This window comes from Salvelinus alpinus, chromosome 10, assembly GCF_045679555.1.
Source record: "Salvelinus alpinus chromosome 10, SLU_Salpinus.1, whole genome shotgun sequence".
NCBI lineage: Eukaryota > Metazoa > Chordata > Actinopteri > Salmoniformes > Salmonidae > Salvelinus > Salvelinus alpinus.
In genome coordinates this window covers 47,776,686-47,793,600 of record NC_092095.1, presented here as the reverse complement: position 1 = coordinate 47,793,600, position 16,915 = coordinate 47,776,686, and the positions used below count along the sequence as shown (strand labels likewise).

Below are 16,915 nucleotides of genomic sequence, written 5' to 3'. Positions count from 1 at the left end.
TCCTGAGCTTGAAGAGGCGCTGTTGCGTCGTCTTACCCACAATGTCTGTGTGGGTGGACTATTTCATATTGTCAGTGATGTGTACGCCGAGGAACTTGGAAGCTTTTCACCTTCTCCACTGCGGCCCTGTGTGATGTGGATGGGGGCGTGCTCCCTCTACTGTCTCCTGAAGTCCGCGACCAGCTCCTTCGTTTTGTTGACGTTGTAAGACAGAGGGGGCGCTGTTTTGCTCGCTCGGATGCGTTCTCTGGTGAGATAGTTGTTTCAGCCACTTGCAAATTGAAGGCAAGTTGGCAGGTGCACAGTGCACTGTTTGGATGCTGGAATTATTTTAGACGAACGTGCAAAAGGTAACCTACTTTTTGAAGTGATTTGTATGACAAATCAGTTGAAAACATCACGACTGTTCGTGTTAATGCCACATAAGGTAATTTTTTTAATTACTCTGACATTTTAAGTCATGCTGCCCTTGACTTTACCTAAATAAGTCTATAAAACACAATGCCATTGTTAGAATCTTAATATCAAAAACAGAACTGGTGTTATAACCAGTGTTAGGAGGGCATGTCATTTTCTTTATGGTTTTCCCCCCATTTCCCTCCCCTCCTCCCGACAGTAGGGCCTGCTTCCCTCCTCCCGACAGTAGGGCCTGCTTCCCTCCTCCCGACAGTAGGGCCTGCTTCCCTCCTCCCGACAGTAGGGCCTGCTTCCCTCCTCCCGATAATTAAGGTGCTCTACCCAGTTGATAATTACACCAATAATTGCCTCGAAACTTAACATATACCGAAATTAATTTCACATACAACAGATGAAAATGGTATGTACCCTATATCAGTCCACCGAATCCAAGCAGCCTTATCAGTCTACACTGGCCTACTTGGAGTACACAGTGAGAGCGTGCATAATTTACTATAGCAAGTAGCCCCAAATAGATGCACATGCAGCGTTGCGACAAAATCTGAATGAAAACGACTCAGATGGCGGGGAAGAAATGAATCCCGATGACATCTCTGATGATTATTCTTTTGATTCTGAGCCTCAGCCTGAATCTACACGTCCAAGGACTAAGCGCAAAAAAAGCCAGAACTGGGCGCACTGAGCAGGTGCCCGCACCACCACCAAATGAAAACGGCGAGACAGGAGAAAGGAAGACACGGCGCCGTTTGGATAGAACAAGACAGAGACAATGCAACTGGCTGATTATCACCACAAAATGTCATCACAGAGAGCAGGCCCTACATCAAGCAAAAAACAACAATAGCAACGCACTCACTAGCTTTCGTTGTTTATGTGACATGCTCCAACTTGCGTGACGACTCACACCATGTGAGCACAAGCTGACAATAATTGACTATTTAGGACTGCGGTCATATATTCATTAGAATGCCATTTAAGCTTTTGCGGTGATTTTCACTATTCATCAAGCACACTTGGAGCTTATAATAATGTTAAGGCAACTAATGTTTTCATCATTTGACCGTGCATCTTGGTGGTTGGGGTATTATCTTTTTTTGCCGTTGTAAAAGCTGTTACTGCGTTCCAACATATGCTTTCCGTTTCATAGTTGTAACAAAGGCACTCCACAAATAAAATGTGTTTTTACATAAACAGTAACTAATGAACAGTAACACGAATGAAAACGCGTTTGTGTGATTTGAAATATATATTTTTTTGTATTTTAATGTTACCTTCATAAAAACAACCAAATGACTATTTTTTTGCGATAGCATATATGAAATGTATTCATTCAAAACTGTTAGAATGTTGCAGTCCGAATGACTGCACATCAGCTTGAATGGCGGTTCTAGAAAACTTGCCCCCGTATGGAAATCAAAGGCGTCCAACTGAATTGTTCTGGCGCTGGCCCTGGTTGAAATGTTACTGATAGACTATCAAAATAAAGCGTTACCTTAAAGTAGAACCTTACTAGCACCAGCAGTGAGTGAAAGAAAAATTCAAGCAAAGACAGAGGAAAAACTTGCCATTGAGACAAAATCAACCATTTCAGTAAAATAATTGATGGAGACAAAGAGGAGAAAGGAGGGATGTAATGGAGAGACATATAGAGAGAAAATACAAAGGAGGGATATGTTTGGAGTGAAGAGAAGAGGTCAAAGGGGAAAAGGACTAACCCTGGTGTTCTCCTCCATCTGCGTTCCTCTCTTCCAGGCCTCAGAGAAGATGGAGCTGACCACGCTCTGGGAGCGCCCGTGGCTGGAGGCCGTGTCCACTCCACTGTCTGACTGGCCCGAGTGGTTTGACTGGGACTCTGGGGAACACACACACAGCCATGGAAGAGAGCTGCTAGATGCTGATCTTGGGTCATTGTTGCATTTCCCCACTAATGGTTAAGGTTAGGATTGGGCAAGGGGAAGCTGATCCTAGATCTGTACCTAGGTGGAAACTTCACCCCAGAGCATATAAACACTAGATTGCTGACCTATGCATTGGCTAACAAGAGGCTCTGAAGCCACCGAACTGTCATATTAGTACTCCCTATTTTGCAGATTTGAGTAATGGGAGTGAGTGTGTAAAAAAAGGGTGAATCCATGTGTCTATAGATAGACTACAGCTTTATCGTGTACCCTCAAAGCCACAACAACTGATTCAAGATCAGAACTAGAATCAATTTACCTACTGCTAGACAGGGGTTGTGGTCAATTCCATCTGAACTCCAATTCAGAAATTGAATCGAAAAGTAGTCATTGAAAATAACAGGATATCAATTGATTAATAGCATATCAATCTCTTCTGAATCGACTGAACTCGAAATGATAACCAAGCTGATGCCGGATCTGTGCTTGTCTATCACAGTCCCCCAGCCACTACCATTAGGCCTCAGTGGACCACCGTGGACTTGAGCAGCTGATCCCAGACCAGTTGTAAGCCCTGGAAGGCTAACTCACCGGGCAGACTGGCTGACCCGGAGCTGGAGCCAGAGCGGATGCTGGAGGTGGAGAGGGAGGACCAGTCGTAGGCCGCCTCTGTGCGCTTCATGGCCTCCTGGTAGTTCACATACAGCTGTTTCCCGTACTACACCACCGCCACCGTGGGGGAAAGAGAGAGGTCACAGTTGCTAATTGTTTACATCGAATGGTGTATATATTTTTTTCTCTCTGTGTATTTTGGTTGCATGCTTCATGTAAATATATGATTTAATATTGACCAATCTTGTAAAACACCATCTTTAGTTTTCGGGGAAACTTAAAAAAAAAAAAAAAAAAGCTTTAAGTTTAGGGGACCCCTTTTGGCTTAAGGTTCTATATAGCCTCTTTAATAGTCATGTTTAAGAGTGACGAGGAGGTTAAGGTTTACCTTGGCGATGCGAATGCCGTTGAACCATTGGTGGAGGGTCCTGACATCATCACAGCACAGATACTTGATGTACTGGGACTTCTTCTGGATCTGGGGGTGCTGAACACAGAGACATGAGTGTTACCATGACAACACAACACATGTAGTTTCACTTTGTTCTTTGGAGGAGGAATGGACAATATGGAATGGCCAATCAGGTCCTTCTGCTGTCCAGAAGTTTGATCCCATGGGCTAAATTGTCATGATCAGTGGTTTCAAGTTTGTATCCATACCTTTTTTACAAGCAGATCATAGCGAAAAAGGAAATACTTCTGCATTTCCCGCTGTGTAAACACATTGCAAATAGGTTCAGGATAACTCCTCTGGAAAAAGTTGGGTAGCTGATATTCAGATTTTAAATAGCCAAATTGATTACTCACAGGAATCAGGACTAATAAAGCCAATGCAACAGACCATTTGTAATAAAAAAATATATATATATATATATTTTTTTTTTATTAAAAAACTGTGGGCCTACCACATGAATGGGCTCCTAAAATTCCATTGCGGGCCACAAAGTAGGCTACACCCCAGTAAGCATGGACCGACACTGACGTATTTTTGGATCTGTCCGGACGTCTTTTTTGGGTGTTTTACATACGGTAGGCCCACCACAGATGGGCATTCCTAAAATTACATTTCCGGCGACACTGGTCTATATACCTCAATAAGCACGGACCAACACTGACACCTTTGGGATGTTTTTTTTGGTCCTGTCCAGACGCCTTGTTTTGTGCAGTCTAGACCGGTCTGGATTTCCACGTAAGTTGGTTTTTTGGTTCGGTCCGGAACAAATCGAACCAATCATAGATGTCCGGTCTAGACCAGCCTTGATTTGGCCCAAACATAGACAGCTATAAATTCCGTCTTTTCAACTTTCATTCAGAACCGATTTCAACATCCAGAAAATACTTATTTTTAAGTCCGGAAAATACATATTTTCAACATTCATTCAGCACCTAAACTGAACCCAACTTCAACGTCTGGAACACACATATTTTAGACGTCTTCTCAAAGTCATTTTCCTTTCTAGTACTATTCGAGTTTTACTGAGCGCGGCATATTTTCTATCTAGGTGTCAGAGCGGCCATGATCGTTCCGGTAAAGACATTGATTCCAAAACCATCCTTGATAATTGCCTTTGTGCCTATTAGTTTGACTACAGCTAAAGATAGATCAACATTAATAATATAGGAGAGTGGCGCCTTAATACATATTTTTGGTGTTTTTCAGGGGTTGTGCTTTTAAAAAGAAGTGGCGTGGAGACAGGCTGAAAGTGGCTGATGAGTTTAACAAACGATCTTTCCAGTATGCAGATCATAATGGCACAGTAATGGTCCTATTAAGTGGACAAGGCATTGGTGTTAGGTTCTCACAGGATGTCATTACCCAGATCACATCCACTCACACAGCCGATCCATCTTAATGGGCTTGTCCAGGCTCACCGCAACATCTCTACTCTAAAAATGTGCCACCCCTTGTCTAAAAATGAGTCCCTAATCAATTCTCCACAAGACGCAGGAGTGGAGTGTACCATTAGGTGAAAGGGGGAGGGGGGTTTGGCTTACCTTAAGGGCCAGGCAGTAGTCTGTGGGGGCCTTGTACTTGCTGCGGTAGTCCTGGCCGTAGTACACATTAACGTGGTCCAGCTGTAGAAAGCATACCAGGTCCCTGGAGGCCTATAGGGAGGGAGAGACAGGATTCATATCTTTAGATATGATTGATTATATTATAAATTGCAGGGGTACTCAAATAGTATTGGAGAAGGTCCGGTCACACAATTTCATAGGTGGCAAAGGTCCGGATGGATATTGTTGTTTATCGGCATAGCAACAAACCACCTCACAACCCCAAACTGTCACTATTCTTTTGCAGTTTTAAAGATAATTTCTTGCAATTCGACACATTTTGCCATGTCTTGTGTGTTGATATGATGCCTCAACAAAATCAAAAATGGGGGCCCCCTTGGGGTCGAGGCCCCTGGGCACGAAATCTGGCCATGGAAACAACAAGATTTAGATAGCTGGTTAGCCTAACTTACCTACCTAGCGAACATGGGATAGTTGATTAACTGGACATTTCTTGAGTCTAAGGCAGGGGTTCCAAACTTTTTCACTCGGGGGCCCCCCTTCCAACATTGGGGAACATCCCCCCGCGCATCTATTTCTATGGGCACAAGCACGGTTCATGACACAAGCGGTTCACACCCCTCTTGTTGTTGGAGAGAATTGTGCAACGTTAAAATGTATTTCCTGCAATTTAAACATTATGTCATGGGGTGCAAAGAAAATGTTGCAGTTTTAAAGCACATTTTCTTGCAATTCTATACATTTTGCCATGTCTAATGTGTATTTATGTGATATTTAGTGACAAGAAAATTACAACAATATCTATGGGCAATTTTTTTTTAGAATAAATTGTTAGCTGACATGGGCTAGTTGATCTTGACATTTCTGACAAGTTCTAAATAGCTCTCTAAAGTATATAATGACTAACATGACATGAGGAAGTGATTACAATTGAGTTTAAAGCCGGACTGAATTCCTTTTTTGGGGGGGGGGGGACCACTGCTCTAAGGTCTGTCAGTGAATGACAAGAGGAAAACTGCCCATGCACTACTACATTTCTAAATACTCCTTGTGCCTTCTACTATTGCAACTCTCAATAGCAGTTAAAGTTAAAAGGCCAACCGATTTACGCAAAAAAAATTATAAATTGTCTGAGGCTTTAGACTAGAGAAGTCTATATGGAGGGAGAGAGAGGAGTGAGTGGAGATATACTCAGCAAAAAAAGAAAACGGACCATTTTCAGGACCCGGTCTTTCAAAGATCATTTGTAAATAATCCAAATAACTTCACAGATCTTCATTGCAAAGGGTTTAAACACTGTTTCCCATGCTTGCTCAAAGAACCATAAACAATTAATGAACATGCACCTGTGGAACGCCCGTTAAGACACTAACAGCTTACAGACGGTAGGCAATTAAGGTCACAGTTATGAAAATGTAGGACACTAAAGAGGCCTTTCTACTGACTCTGAAAAACACCAAAAGAAAGACGCACAGGGTCCCTGCTCATCTGCATGAACGTGCCTTAGGCATGCAAGGAGGCATGAGGACTGCAGATGTGGCCAGGGCAATAAACTGTCCGTACTGTGAGATGCCGAAGACAGCGCTACAGGGAGACAGGATGGACAGCTGATCGTCCTCGCAGTGGCTGACCACGTGTAACAACACCTGCACAGGATCGGTACATCCGAACATCACACTTGCAGGACAGGTACAGGATGGCAACAACAACTGCCCGAAGTACACCAGGAACGCACAATCCCTCCATCAGTGCTCAGACTGTCAGCAATAGGCTGAGAGTGTTCTTCACTGACGAGTCGCGGTTTTGTCTCACATGGGGTGATGATCGGATTCGCGTTTTTCGTCGAAGGAATGAGCATTACACCGAGGCCTGTACTCTGGAGCGGGATCGATTTGGAGGTGGAGGGTCCGTCATGGTCTGGGGCGGTGTGTCACAGCATCATCAGACTGAGCTTGTTGTCATTGCAGGCAATCTCAACGCTGTGCGTTACAGGGAAGACATCCTCCTACCTCATGTGACCCTCCAGCATGACAATGCCACCAGCCATACTGCTCTTCTGTATGTGATTTACTGCAAGACAGGAATGTCAGTGTTCTGCCATGGCCAACGAAGAGCCCGGATCTCAATCCCATTGAGCACGTCTGGGACCTGTTGGATCGGAGGGTGAGGGTTAGGGTCATTCTCCCCAGAAATGTCCGGGAACTTGCAGGTGCCTTGGTGGAAGAGTGGGGTAACATCTCACAGCAAGAACTGGCAAATCTGGTGCAGTCCATGAGGAGGAAATGCACTGCAGTACTTAATGCAGCTGGTGGCCACACCAGATACTGACATACTTTTGATTTTGACCCACCCCCCCTTTGCTCAGGGACACATTATTCCATTTCTGTTAGTCACATGTCTGTGGAACTTGTTCAGTTTGTTGAATCTTATGTTCATACAAATATTTGCCTAGAGGACAAACTGGTTTGTTAAGGTATTAATGTAAGTAGAGGTTGAAATACACACTTTTTGGCCAACACACAGTGACATGCTTTTAGTGTTGTGCGTGTGTGTGTGTTGTGACAAATCGTATCAGATTTCTGGTTCACTCACTGCAGAATTAACACACCACAAGGTGGCATTGTATATACATAAAAAAGGAGACAACTGACGGGATAGTCAGAGAGGACAAGAAAGAGAAAACGGAAACGTGTGGGAATGGGACAAAAATTAAGATTTTAACCTCTACTAACCCCAACGCAATGGGAAAACATTTTGAAAAATACAAGTCCAAGGTTTACTTCTGTTTCATGCCTTCTGAACACGACCCTGGGTTAAAAGCTAAAGCATGTACACACACACACACGGGGCTGCAGTTGAGAAATATTGGTCTCCGGGGATAACCGATGACCCATGATGCAATAGGAGAGGAGGCACATGCTCGGTCGATCCCTGTTGAGTCCTGTGTCATCATATCCAGAAACAGGAAATACCAGAGAGATGGTGTGGATCTGTTTCTCATTAACTGACAACATGTGAACCCGAATACACACAATCAGGGACACACACAGGGTGAAACACACACGCGCACACACACACACAATCCAATCAATCAAATGTATTTTATAAAGCCCTTTTTACATCAGCAGTTGTCACAAAGTGCTTATGATTGGCTTATTCAGTGGGTGGCTAACCTTAGCTTTGCCTTTGGGCACGTAGTAGATTCCTGATGCGCGCAGCAGGAAGTATCGTTTCTTCCACGACTTCTTCCCATCATCCTTCAGCCATAGGATTCCCTCTATTTCTGGTACTGAAACCGAGCTGCCACAGAAACACTCCTGCACAAACACATCATCATTATTAGTGTAATCAAGGGGGGGGGGCGGTTGGTAGAGTGGGAGAGACAGTGTGTGAGTGAGCATGTATGTCTCACCTCTAGTAGGGCCTCTTTATTCCTATCGGCCATTTCAGAGGTCTCCTTCCTCCCCAACAAGTAGTTCTGTAAAGAAGTGGGGAAAATAGAGAGAAGGAGAAAGAGGAGGAGAGGAAAGCAAAGGAGAAATAGACACGAGTTGAAAACAGCAGATCACACGCACTCCTCCAGGCGAGCTGGCTCACCTAGCCTTCTCATGTCCAATGCATTATTCAGTCGTTTATTGCCAGAGCTGTGACCTACTTCTTAAACACACACTCAAGGGCTCTTAGCAGGCATAAGAAATGTGTGTGTGTGTACTCTCCACTAAAGCTGTGCGAGTAGTGCACACACAACACATTGGGAGGGTTTCCTAGTTCCTACCTGGGGGTTCTTGAAGAGGGCATATTTCTCTATGCGCTCGATGAACATCAGTTTGTTATGGCTGTCTCTGGTCCAATTCAGTAGGTTCTCCACCAAGTTCTCATGGTCCTCAAAGATCCGCTCTGAGGACAGAAAGCGAGAGGGAGTGTGCGTGAAACATGATTCAATCCGGACTAAGCATACCCTGGTCAAAGGTAGTGCACTATAGAAGGAAAAGGGCACCATGTGTGACGCAGCTTAAATAACCATGCTTGCCTGTACCTAAACGCGAGGGCTTCGTCTAGCATTATAAAAGGCTGGGCGCCCATCCCTGCCTCAAACCATCAGACAGATCAACAGTTACAGAGACACTCTAGGGCAGTCTTGAAAACACAAACGGATACAATACTAGCCATTACCTAGACAACACTACAATCTGACACTGTCCGAGTTGACACTGTCCAAGACTCCACGTTTGTCTCAGTGTCACAGTACTTCCCCAGGATGCCTCACTCTCTCCCAATATCCCCCCAAGTATATCCACCAGTATCATCCTCAATATCGCACTCGCCCCCAGGGTCTCCAGTATCTTCTCAAGTATCTCCCCAATATCTCACCTCTCCCCCAGTGTATTCCCAGTATCTGTCTGCCAGTATATCCATACCCATTTGCAGCTCGTTGATGGTCTCCACCAGTGACCAGTCGGGGCTGTAGCCACAGTGGGACTTGTCCAATAGGCTGTCCAGCACCTGTCTGACAGTCTGTCTCTCATCAACCATCACGGTCTTGGAGCTCTCGTCCGACATGTGCACCCGGATCACCAGCTGAGGAGGACGACGAAGAGGGATGAGGAGAAAGAGGAGGCGGAAGAGGTGCAGAATGGTCAGGCTCTTTGTATAGAACAGTTCTCACACTAGCCTGAGTGCCAGTCTGTTTGTGCCACCATGCCAAATCTCTGTCATAACGAATGTTTGGCTTGAGAATGACGGCAATGGAGTTCGCAAGAGCTTAATCTCGTCCACCAGCTGGCTCCCTCTCGGTTGAACTGTCGAGTTTGACAGCGCCTCAGAACAGGACTTGACTGGAAGACTGTGGCAGGAGCGGACTAAACAACCGCTGGTTTTAAATTTGGTTGATCTATTAGTCCATCACCATCTAGCATAACCCTTATAAACACCCCCCTTACATTGTGGACTTCAAAGGACGTGAGTTTGGAAAATCTGAAAGTACATATCTTAGGAATAGTTCACACATAAAAACGTTATACGCCCTAACTAATTGGTCTTCCCCCAAATAATTTGGTCAATGTGATAAAACTTTTATTTTGATTGGCAATTTGCCATTTTTCAAAGTCCCATCTAATATAGCTGAAGCAGGCTCGCTCCCTCTCCTGCCTCAATTTTTAAAATCACACCCCTTTCAAGTCCCACTTTGTTGCAGTGTTACCAGGCTCTATGCACCAGATACTTGAGCCTGGGGACGAGGTCAGCAAGAGCATAAACAGATCTTGGACCAGGCTACTTCATAACATAATTGTTGATATGAAATCAATTTAAGAGGGATGTTTCCATGCCCCAAGGACAACTATTGAGGATGTGATTTGAAGCAGTGATATGCCACAGTGTGTAGTATGGTGTCACGACATGATGGTTCAAATACAGGCAGCACCTGAAATGGCACCCTATTCCCTATATAGTGGACGACTTTTGACCAAAAGTAGTGCACTATATAGGGAACATGGTGCCATTTGGGACTAAACCCATGACTGTGGATGTAGGTCAAACTCAATGGATGCCCATGTCTAGGGCACAGTCGCTTCCTGGCTACAGTTTGGTTTAGAGATCTATTTGACCGGCTTTACTAACTTAGTTATTGGATGTTGTAGTCCCCGTGGAAGGGGATTACTGGTCACTTCCGTGGGTGCTTGCTGTGTTTTGCTCCCTACCATGTCACACACGCTCATAAGCACGTACACACAACATTTTTATTGTGACATATACACCAGATTAGGTGCAATGAAATGTTCTTTTACAGGGTCAGCCATAGAAGTACGGCGTTCCCTGGAACAAATTAGGGTTAAGTGCCTTGCTCAAAGGCACGTTGACAGATTTGTCACCTTGTCGGCTCTGGTATTTGAACCAGCAACCTTTTTGGTTACTAGCCCACCACTCTAACCGCTAGGCTACCTGCCTCCTAGACTCACACTGCTGGGGCTATGGGAGCCCAGTCGTGTCACAAGGGGGATTTTGTTGCAGTGGTCTCGGATAAGGTTAAGCCTATGGGGTGCATTCAATGGACCAAACCAGCGCTGGAGACGAGGACTGCAGCAGAACAGGGGCCTGAATTGGTTGAACATTGTATACGTTAGATATGTTTCAAGTTCAATTGAAGACTGTTTCAATCTTTGGAGCCATGACCTTTTTAGATCCACTTGGTAAATACACTGTTATTGCATCCAAAATGGCACCCTATTCTCTATATAAAGGCTCTGGTCAAAAGTCGTGCACTATATAGGGAATAGGGTTCCATTCATAGTGCACTACTTTTGGTCAAAAGTCGTGCACTATATAGGGAATAGGGTTCCATTCGGGACGCTCACATAGATCCCCCCCCCCCCCCTAAAAAAATCCTCCCATTCTAAATCATAGGAGTCCAAATTCTGCCCTCCTAAAAACAAATCTAAAATCCTAGCTTCTAGCAAAGTGGAGGTGTAATCGGTTTCAATGCAACATTCAATCTTTGCTGCATTTTATATTGCCATACGGTAATATAGAGCAAATTCAACAACGCACACAGTTTCAAAGCAAGATTCACAAAATGTCACATATGTTTCTGTGTTCTATACATTTAACATACTATATCTACAGTGGTGTAAAACACCAACATATTTGAAGAGGGCACAATCGTTGCATGCAAATATCTTGTGCATTTTGTTGGGTCGTTGCATGCTAATATCTTGTGCATTTTGTTGGGTCTACTCTCCCCATAATGTACTGGGAGAAAAGAAGCACATCACTGTGTTCAATGGAGCCGTTTCATTCAGAGCAGTTGCACTTCATTCAAGCTCACTCACACTGGTGAAATGGTCCGATGGGCTGAAAATGGTGCCTGGTGTGGCTCACAGAACCAATTCACTAACTGGAACACAGTGCAAAGGACCCCAGTTGTTCACGAAAACAAGACTTGTTTAAATCAACCCAAAGAATAAGCAGTCTTACGGATGCCAGTGCAAAATGTCTGATTGTCTCTCATTCTCCGTCTCTTTCAGACACACACAGTGCAATGACCTATTTTCACAGCGCTTCGCTGCAGCTCTCTGAATGAAGTTAGTTCACGCAGTGAATCTGAAGCAGATATGGAGGAGAGGATCTTATGGAACGATGTATCACAATGGGAATGTACAGCACATACTGTGGAAAAACAAGTGTAGAAAAACACTGTGTATACTGTGGGTTAGGTCAGAACTAGGGTTGCAAAATTCAGGTAGCTTTCAATAAATTGGCACCCCAATGGTGGAACAAACTCCCTCACGACGCCAGGTCAGCGGAGTCAATCACCACCTTCCGGAGACACCTGAAACCCCACCTCTTTAAGGAATACCTAGGATAGGATAAAGTAATCCTTCTAACCCCCCCCCCCCCCCCTTAAAAGAGTTAGATGCACTATTGTAAAGTGGTTGTTCCACTGGATATCATAAGGTGAATGCACCAATTTGTAAGTCGCTCTGGATAAGAGCGTCTGCTAAATGACTTAAATGTAATGTAAATGTAAATTCCCTGGTTTTCCAGAAATACTGGTTGGAGGTCTTCGGATTTCCTGCTTATTCCCTCCTGATTCCAGAAATCCTCCAACCGGTATTTTGGGAAAACCAGGGAATTTATTGAAAGTTCCAGGAATTGTGCAACCCTAGTCAGAACCTTACCTTTTTGACTTGCGCCTCCTTGATTTTCTCCAGGGCCACTCGGATCTTCTCAGCCTTCACTTTGGCCCCCTGCTCCTCCTACAGACACACAGCAACAGTTAACACACACACACACACACACACAGGCAATGGTCAAACACATACAGTACATGCACAAAAACCAACAGGAGCCTTCAATACTGAGCCAACCTCCTCCTCGATCACCTTCTTCTCCTCTTTCCATACCTCTCCTCATCGTAGGGCAGACAGTTCAGTTGATGCTCTCTGAACTCCATTTGCCAGAGTGAGACCAACACCTCACATATCACTTTCTACCTCTGTCAGCCAAAGATGCATAAGCGTATACATACTGTGCATTCCATCAATGGCTCTGGAATCTTTTACCTGGCCCCTCCAGCAAGACGCCATCACCTCCATCTCTGGTAGCCACCACAACACAGAACGCGTGTGTCCTCGCACACAGATCAGACCAACACTTCTGACTCCACCCCAACGGTAGATTGCCCTAAATCACCAGTGCTCCATTGGTAAAAATGAAGAAAAAAAAAACGCTCAAAGATGGCCGCTCTTTCATCCCTTTCTCCCCATTATCGTCCTCTCGCTCTTTCTCTCTACTAGAGCAGCAGCCGAGGTGTGGATTTCCCTTTAATCTCGCTACACGGAGGATGGGAGACAATAGTGGAGGATTCCCCAAACGGCAAGAATCTGCAGATGATACGAAGTTTGGTCCTAAAATGCGTTCCCTCCACAACAAAACAAAAAAACAAAGACACTTACATAGCAAATAGAGAAAGCCTAGATACTACAAAAACAAATTGTTTTTCCCGATGTTGGAATGTCACCATTCCAAAATCCCGATCTTCTCCTTCCAAGACCCCATCGAGTCCAGATGAAAAGCAGAAAGCAATGTATTTAAGAAAAAGGAAATAGATGGACTGTTGTAGAGAGCAAGAGCAAAGGAGAGATATTTGTTTAAGTCCTTCAGGAGTAACTGAGACCAATGCAAAGCGACTTCAACCTGCTTCCACCCAGGAAAGCAAGACCGGAGTGGAGTGTGAGAGTACAGGCTCATTGACACACACAATCCGGCGTACACACACACACACACACACACGTACTCTACGCACAAGATGAGCACCACTAACCCCTCTAACTCAGAGAGACTGGGAGGCGAGACACCCCTCCCCCTTCCATCCCTCAATATTCTCTTGTTTCCCCCCTCTCTCTCTGTGGAACAGCTGCGGAGTCCTGGAAGCGTGCCCAATCGCCGAGCCATAATCCCCATACAAACAGGAAAACCCCTTCACTGGCTGGCGACAGAGAGGACCCCTCTGTCCCGTCACCCAATCACAATGTGTACCCACTCTCAAGAGGACCCGTTTGCCAGACCCTCTTCCCCCTTATCCAATCAGTGCAGGGGTAGCTGACCCCCCCCCCCCCCGGACAACAGTAAGCAGGGAGTGGTATTAGAGGAGTGGGGCAGTGAATGTTTGGAGGGGGGGGGGGGGGGGGGTATTAAGATCCAAGCCTCTTATCTGGGCACCCCCTCCTTGACCCAGTCAACCTGGGTCAAGGACACAGGGTTGGCCAAACACACTGTTTGGCCAACACGCAGTGACAGGCTTTTAGTGTGGAATGTGTTTGTATGTGTGCGGGTGTGTAAGGGTTCAAAGGACCAATGGAGGATTACAATATGGAGTCAATCCCAGTCACACTGTTAATTTAGCTTTTGGACTTCCATCCAGAGACCGCGAAACCCTTTCTCCATGCCCCCCCCCCTCTACAGCACTTTGCTTCCTGCATGCTCCTCAGTAAACACTGGAAACTAGATATCCCTCCTTCTCTACTGTAGGCACTTTCCTACTGCATTTTCACAGGATTCCATGGAGGCTGAATTCAAAACAGGATTTTCTGCTGCGCCTATAAAAATCCCGTCTCGCTCTTTCCCTTTGAAGTTTTACCCTCTTCCCTTTTCTCTTGTTCCCCTCCCTCTCGCGTTCTCCCTCATCATCCCTCTGTACTTCGTTCTATTCTGACTCATGAAGCAGGGGAGAAGGGATAGTGTGGTGAAACTGCAATCTATTCTCCCTTTCTTTCCCTCGCTCTCTCACTCTCTTTCTCGCCGTCTCTGTGTAAAAGTGCAGTGTAACACTGACATACAAACCCTCCCATTGCCACAAACACCTCAGGCACTGTCACGCTCCCTCGCTTCTCCCTCTAAACTTATTTGCATGGCATTCTGAATACAGACATGGACAGACGGTTGGCTTAAAAACAGCTCATAAACAAATAGCCTTGTGCAACATGGGACTATAATAACTCCATAATTAGTCAATTAAATCATACGGCCCCAGGTCCTAGCCATGAAATTTTGCATTCATATGTGTGTTTAATAATTTTAGATACTATGTCAGAAGACATACAGATGTGTGCCTCCTCCTACCCACAATCCTCCAGTGTTGGCATCCCTAATATTCGAATGAGCAGCAACACAGTCAGCGTCCCCTGAGAATGACTGCATAATTACGTTCCCATACATTATGATAATTTAGGCCTTCCGCATGAATTAAAAAAGTGCTTGACGCATTTGTTTTGGGTCTTCTTTTGTGTAGAGATAATTGTTTATTAACAGATGTGCTAATATGTCAGATGGCCTTGGCTAGCGTTTGCGCTAATCAACAAATGCTGAAAACAAACGCTCTTGGGTCTGTGCATCTAAAACAATGTTGAAGCATCACAATAGAGAGAGATTCCTGTCAAAATGTTGTCATTTACAACATTGACAGAAATACAGTACATCTCCATACTTCACCCTGGAATACAGTATCTATCACTACTGCTCCCTGTGTATCCCAGGACTATCACTTGGCTCAGCGGCTTTTGTTTTGAAGGCTAAATAAATCATGATCGAAAGTGGCCAACTTTACAATCCACCAAAGTCAACATCTGACACACAACCATCAAACAAATGCCAAGAATGTACTTTACTGTGCAAAGCTGTGGGAGGGAGGGGAGTAGGGGTTATAGATTAAAGACGATGGATAAATAAACACACATGATAGAGAGAAAAAGAGAGCGAAGGAATAATGGAGCACCGAGAGGGGGAGAGAGCAACCCTCTTTTTTAACCCGAAAGAGGATTAGGCCAATTCAGCAATTTCTGAGACAAATATCTTAAACGTACTACACTGCTGCTTATTTTCTTCATGGAAATGTCCCTGTGTCATTTCACTGCACCAGACCAGTCAGTAATCTATAAATGACTGGGCTTGTTATTTCTCTTTAGCTTTGGAGAGGAGGGTCAGGTCAAATCCATTGATGTTTTCAGCTAAGTAGCCTTTTAACAACCATGAGGAGGAAAGCATGTATAAGTCTTGGCTCCTGTTGGTTTCAGAATCATGCTTACCGTACCAGACAGGGTTGGGGTCAATTCCATGAACATTGTCTTAATTCAGTAAGGAACAATAAAGAACATCGGGATTGGAATTTCTGTTAACTTCCTGTATTGATCTAATTGAAATGGAATTGACACCAACCTTGATACCAGTGTTTCTCAACCTTTTTTGGACCAGGGGGCTACAAGCTACTGTTTACGTAAAATGACCATTCTTCCCTGGTTGACCACTTCCATTAAACAGAGCACTGGAAAGTTGACCGAATCAGGTGTCAGACAACTAACCACCCGAGGGACTGGTAAGCAACATCCCAAGGACCAGACCCGGCCCGTGGACCGCAGGTTGAGGAACACTGGTTTATACCATAGCATTAGTGGCTCACACATCAAAGACTTCATAATATAAAAGGGAGCGTTCAGAGTTACACACACATCCAGCGCCATTTCTCTAAGCTCAGGCACATATCAACCAGAGTCGACGCACACAGGCATGCAGTCATGCTCCAGACCTTGTGCAACTGAACGCAGCCCATATGTATGGGGTTATTATAAACAACACTCCAGATTTGGGTCAAACGCATGTCAAGTACTTTCAAATTCTATTCAGGAAAAGTATGGTCAGTAGGTGTGCTTGGTTTCACTTGGAACTTGCACTTTTGGGATTATGTTGGTTCTATTGTCCCAGGCAAATCAAGTCAAGAACATTTGAAAGTATTTTACATAAGCGTATATGACCCAGGTCTGTCTGCAAGACTGTCATGACAGTGAAGTTAGATAGAGTGCAAAACTGTACTGAGCCGCAGTGCCAGTTACCTACCCTACATTTCTTTCCCCCTACTAGAGGAAAGGAGTGCAGGTAATAAAATGGACACATCAGCACAGGGAGGAGCACGAGGGAAAAAA

General features: G+C 44.8%; 2 protein-coding genes across 8 annotated transcripts in view; one reads left to right on the top strand and one right to left on the bottom strand.

The window, feature by feature from the left end:
• LOC139532128 (tubulin beta-4B chain-like) overlaps positions 1 to 16,915 on the top strand; it is a 394,248-nt gene that overhangs the window by 271,961 nt on the left and 105,372 nt on the right. The gene's annotated exons all lie outside the window — the stretch shown is intronic.
• raph1b (Ras association (RalGDS/AF-6) and pleckstrin homology domains 1b) overlaps positions 1 to 16,915 on the bottom strand; it is a 77,992-nt gene that overhangs the window by 6,047 nt on the left and 55,030 nt on the right. For 6 of the 7 annotated variants that reach the window (XM_071329311.1, XM_071329310.1, XM_071329313.1 and 3 more), the window contains 9 exons: positions 12,620 to 12,697; positions 9,362 to 9,521; positions 8,719 to 8,840; positions 8,356 to 8,421; positions 8,117 to 8,260; positions 4,923 to 5,033; positions 3,316 to 3,414; positions 2,907 to 3,033; positions 2,133 to 2,269 (listed from right to left, as the gene is read on the bottom strand). In XM_071329311.1, coding sequence (XP_071185412.1) covers positions 2,133 to 2,269; positions 2,907 to 3,033; positions 3,316 to 3,414; positions 4,923 to 5,033; positions 8,117 to 8,260; positions 8,356 to 8,421; positions 8,719 to 8,840; positions 9,362 to 9,521; positions 12,620 to 12,697 — 1,044 coding nt within the window. Of the gene's footprint in view, positions 1 to 2,132; positions 2,270 to 2,906; positions 3,034 to 3,315; positions 3,415 to 4,922; positions 5,034 to 8,116; positions 8,261 to 8,355; positions 8,422 to 8,718; positions 8,841 to 9,361; positions 9,522 to 12,619; positions 12,698 to 13,003; positions 14,063 to 16,915 lie in introns of those variants that run through there. The other variant, XM_071329316.1, reaches the window with a different exon arrangement.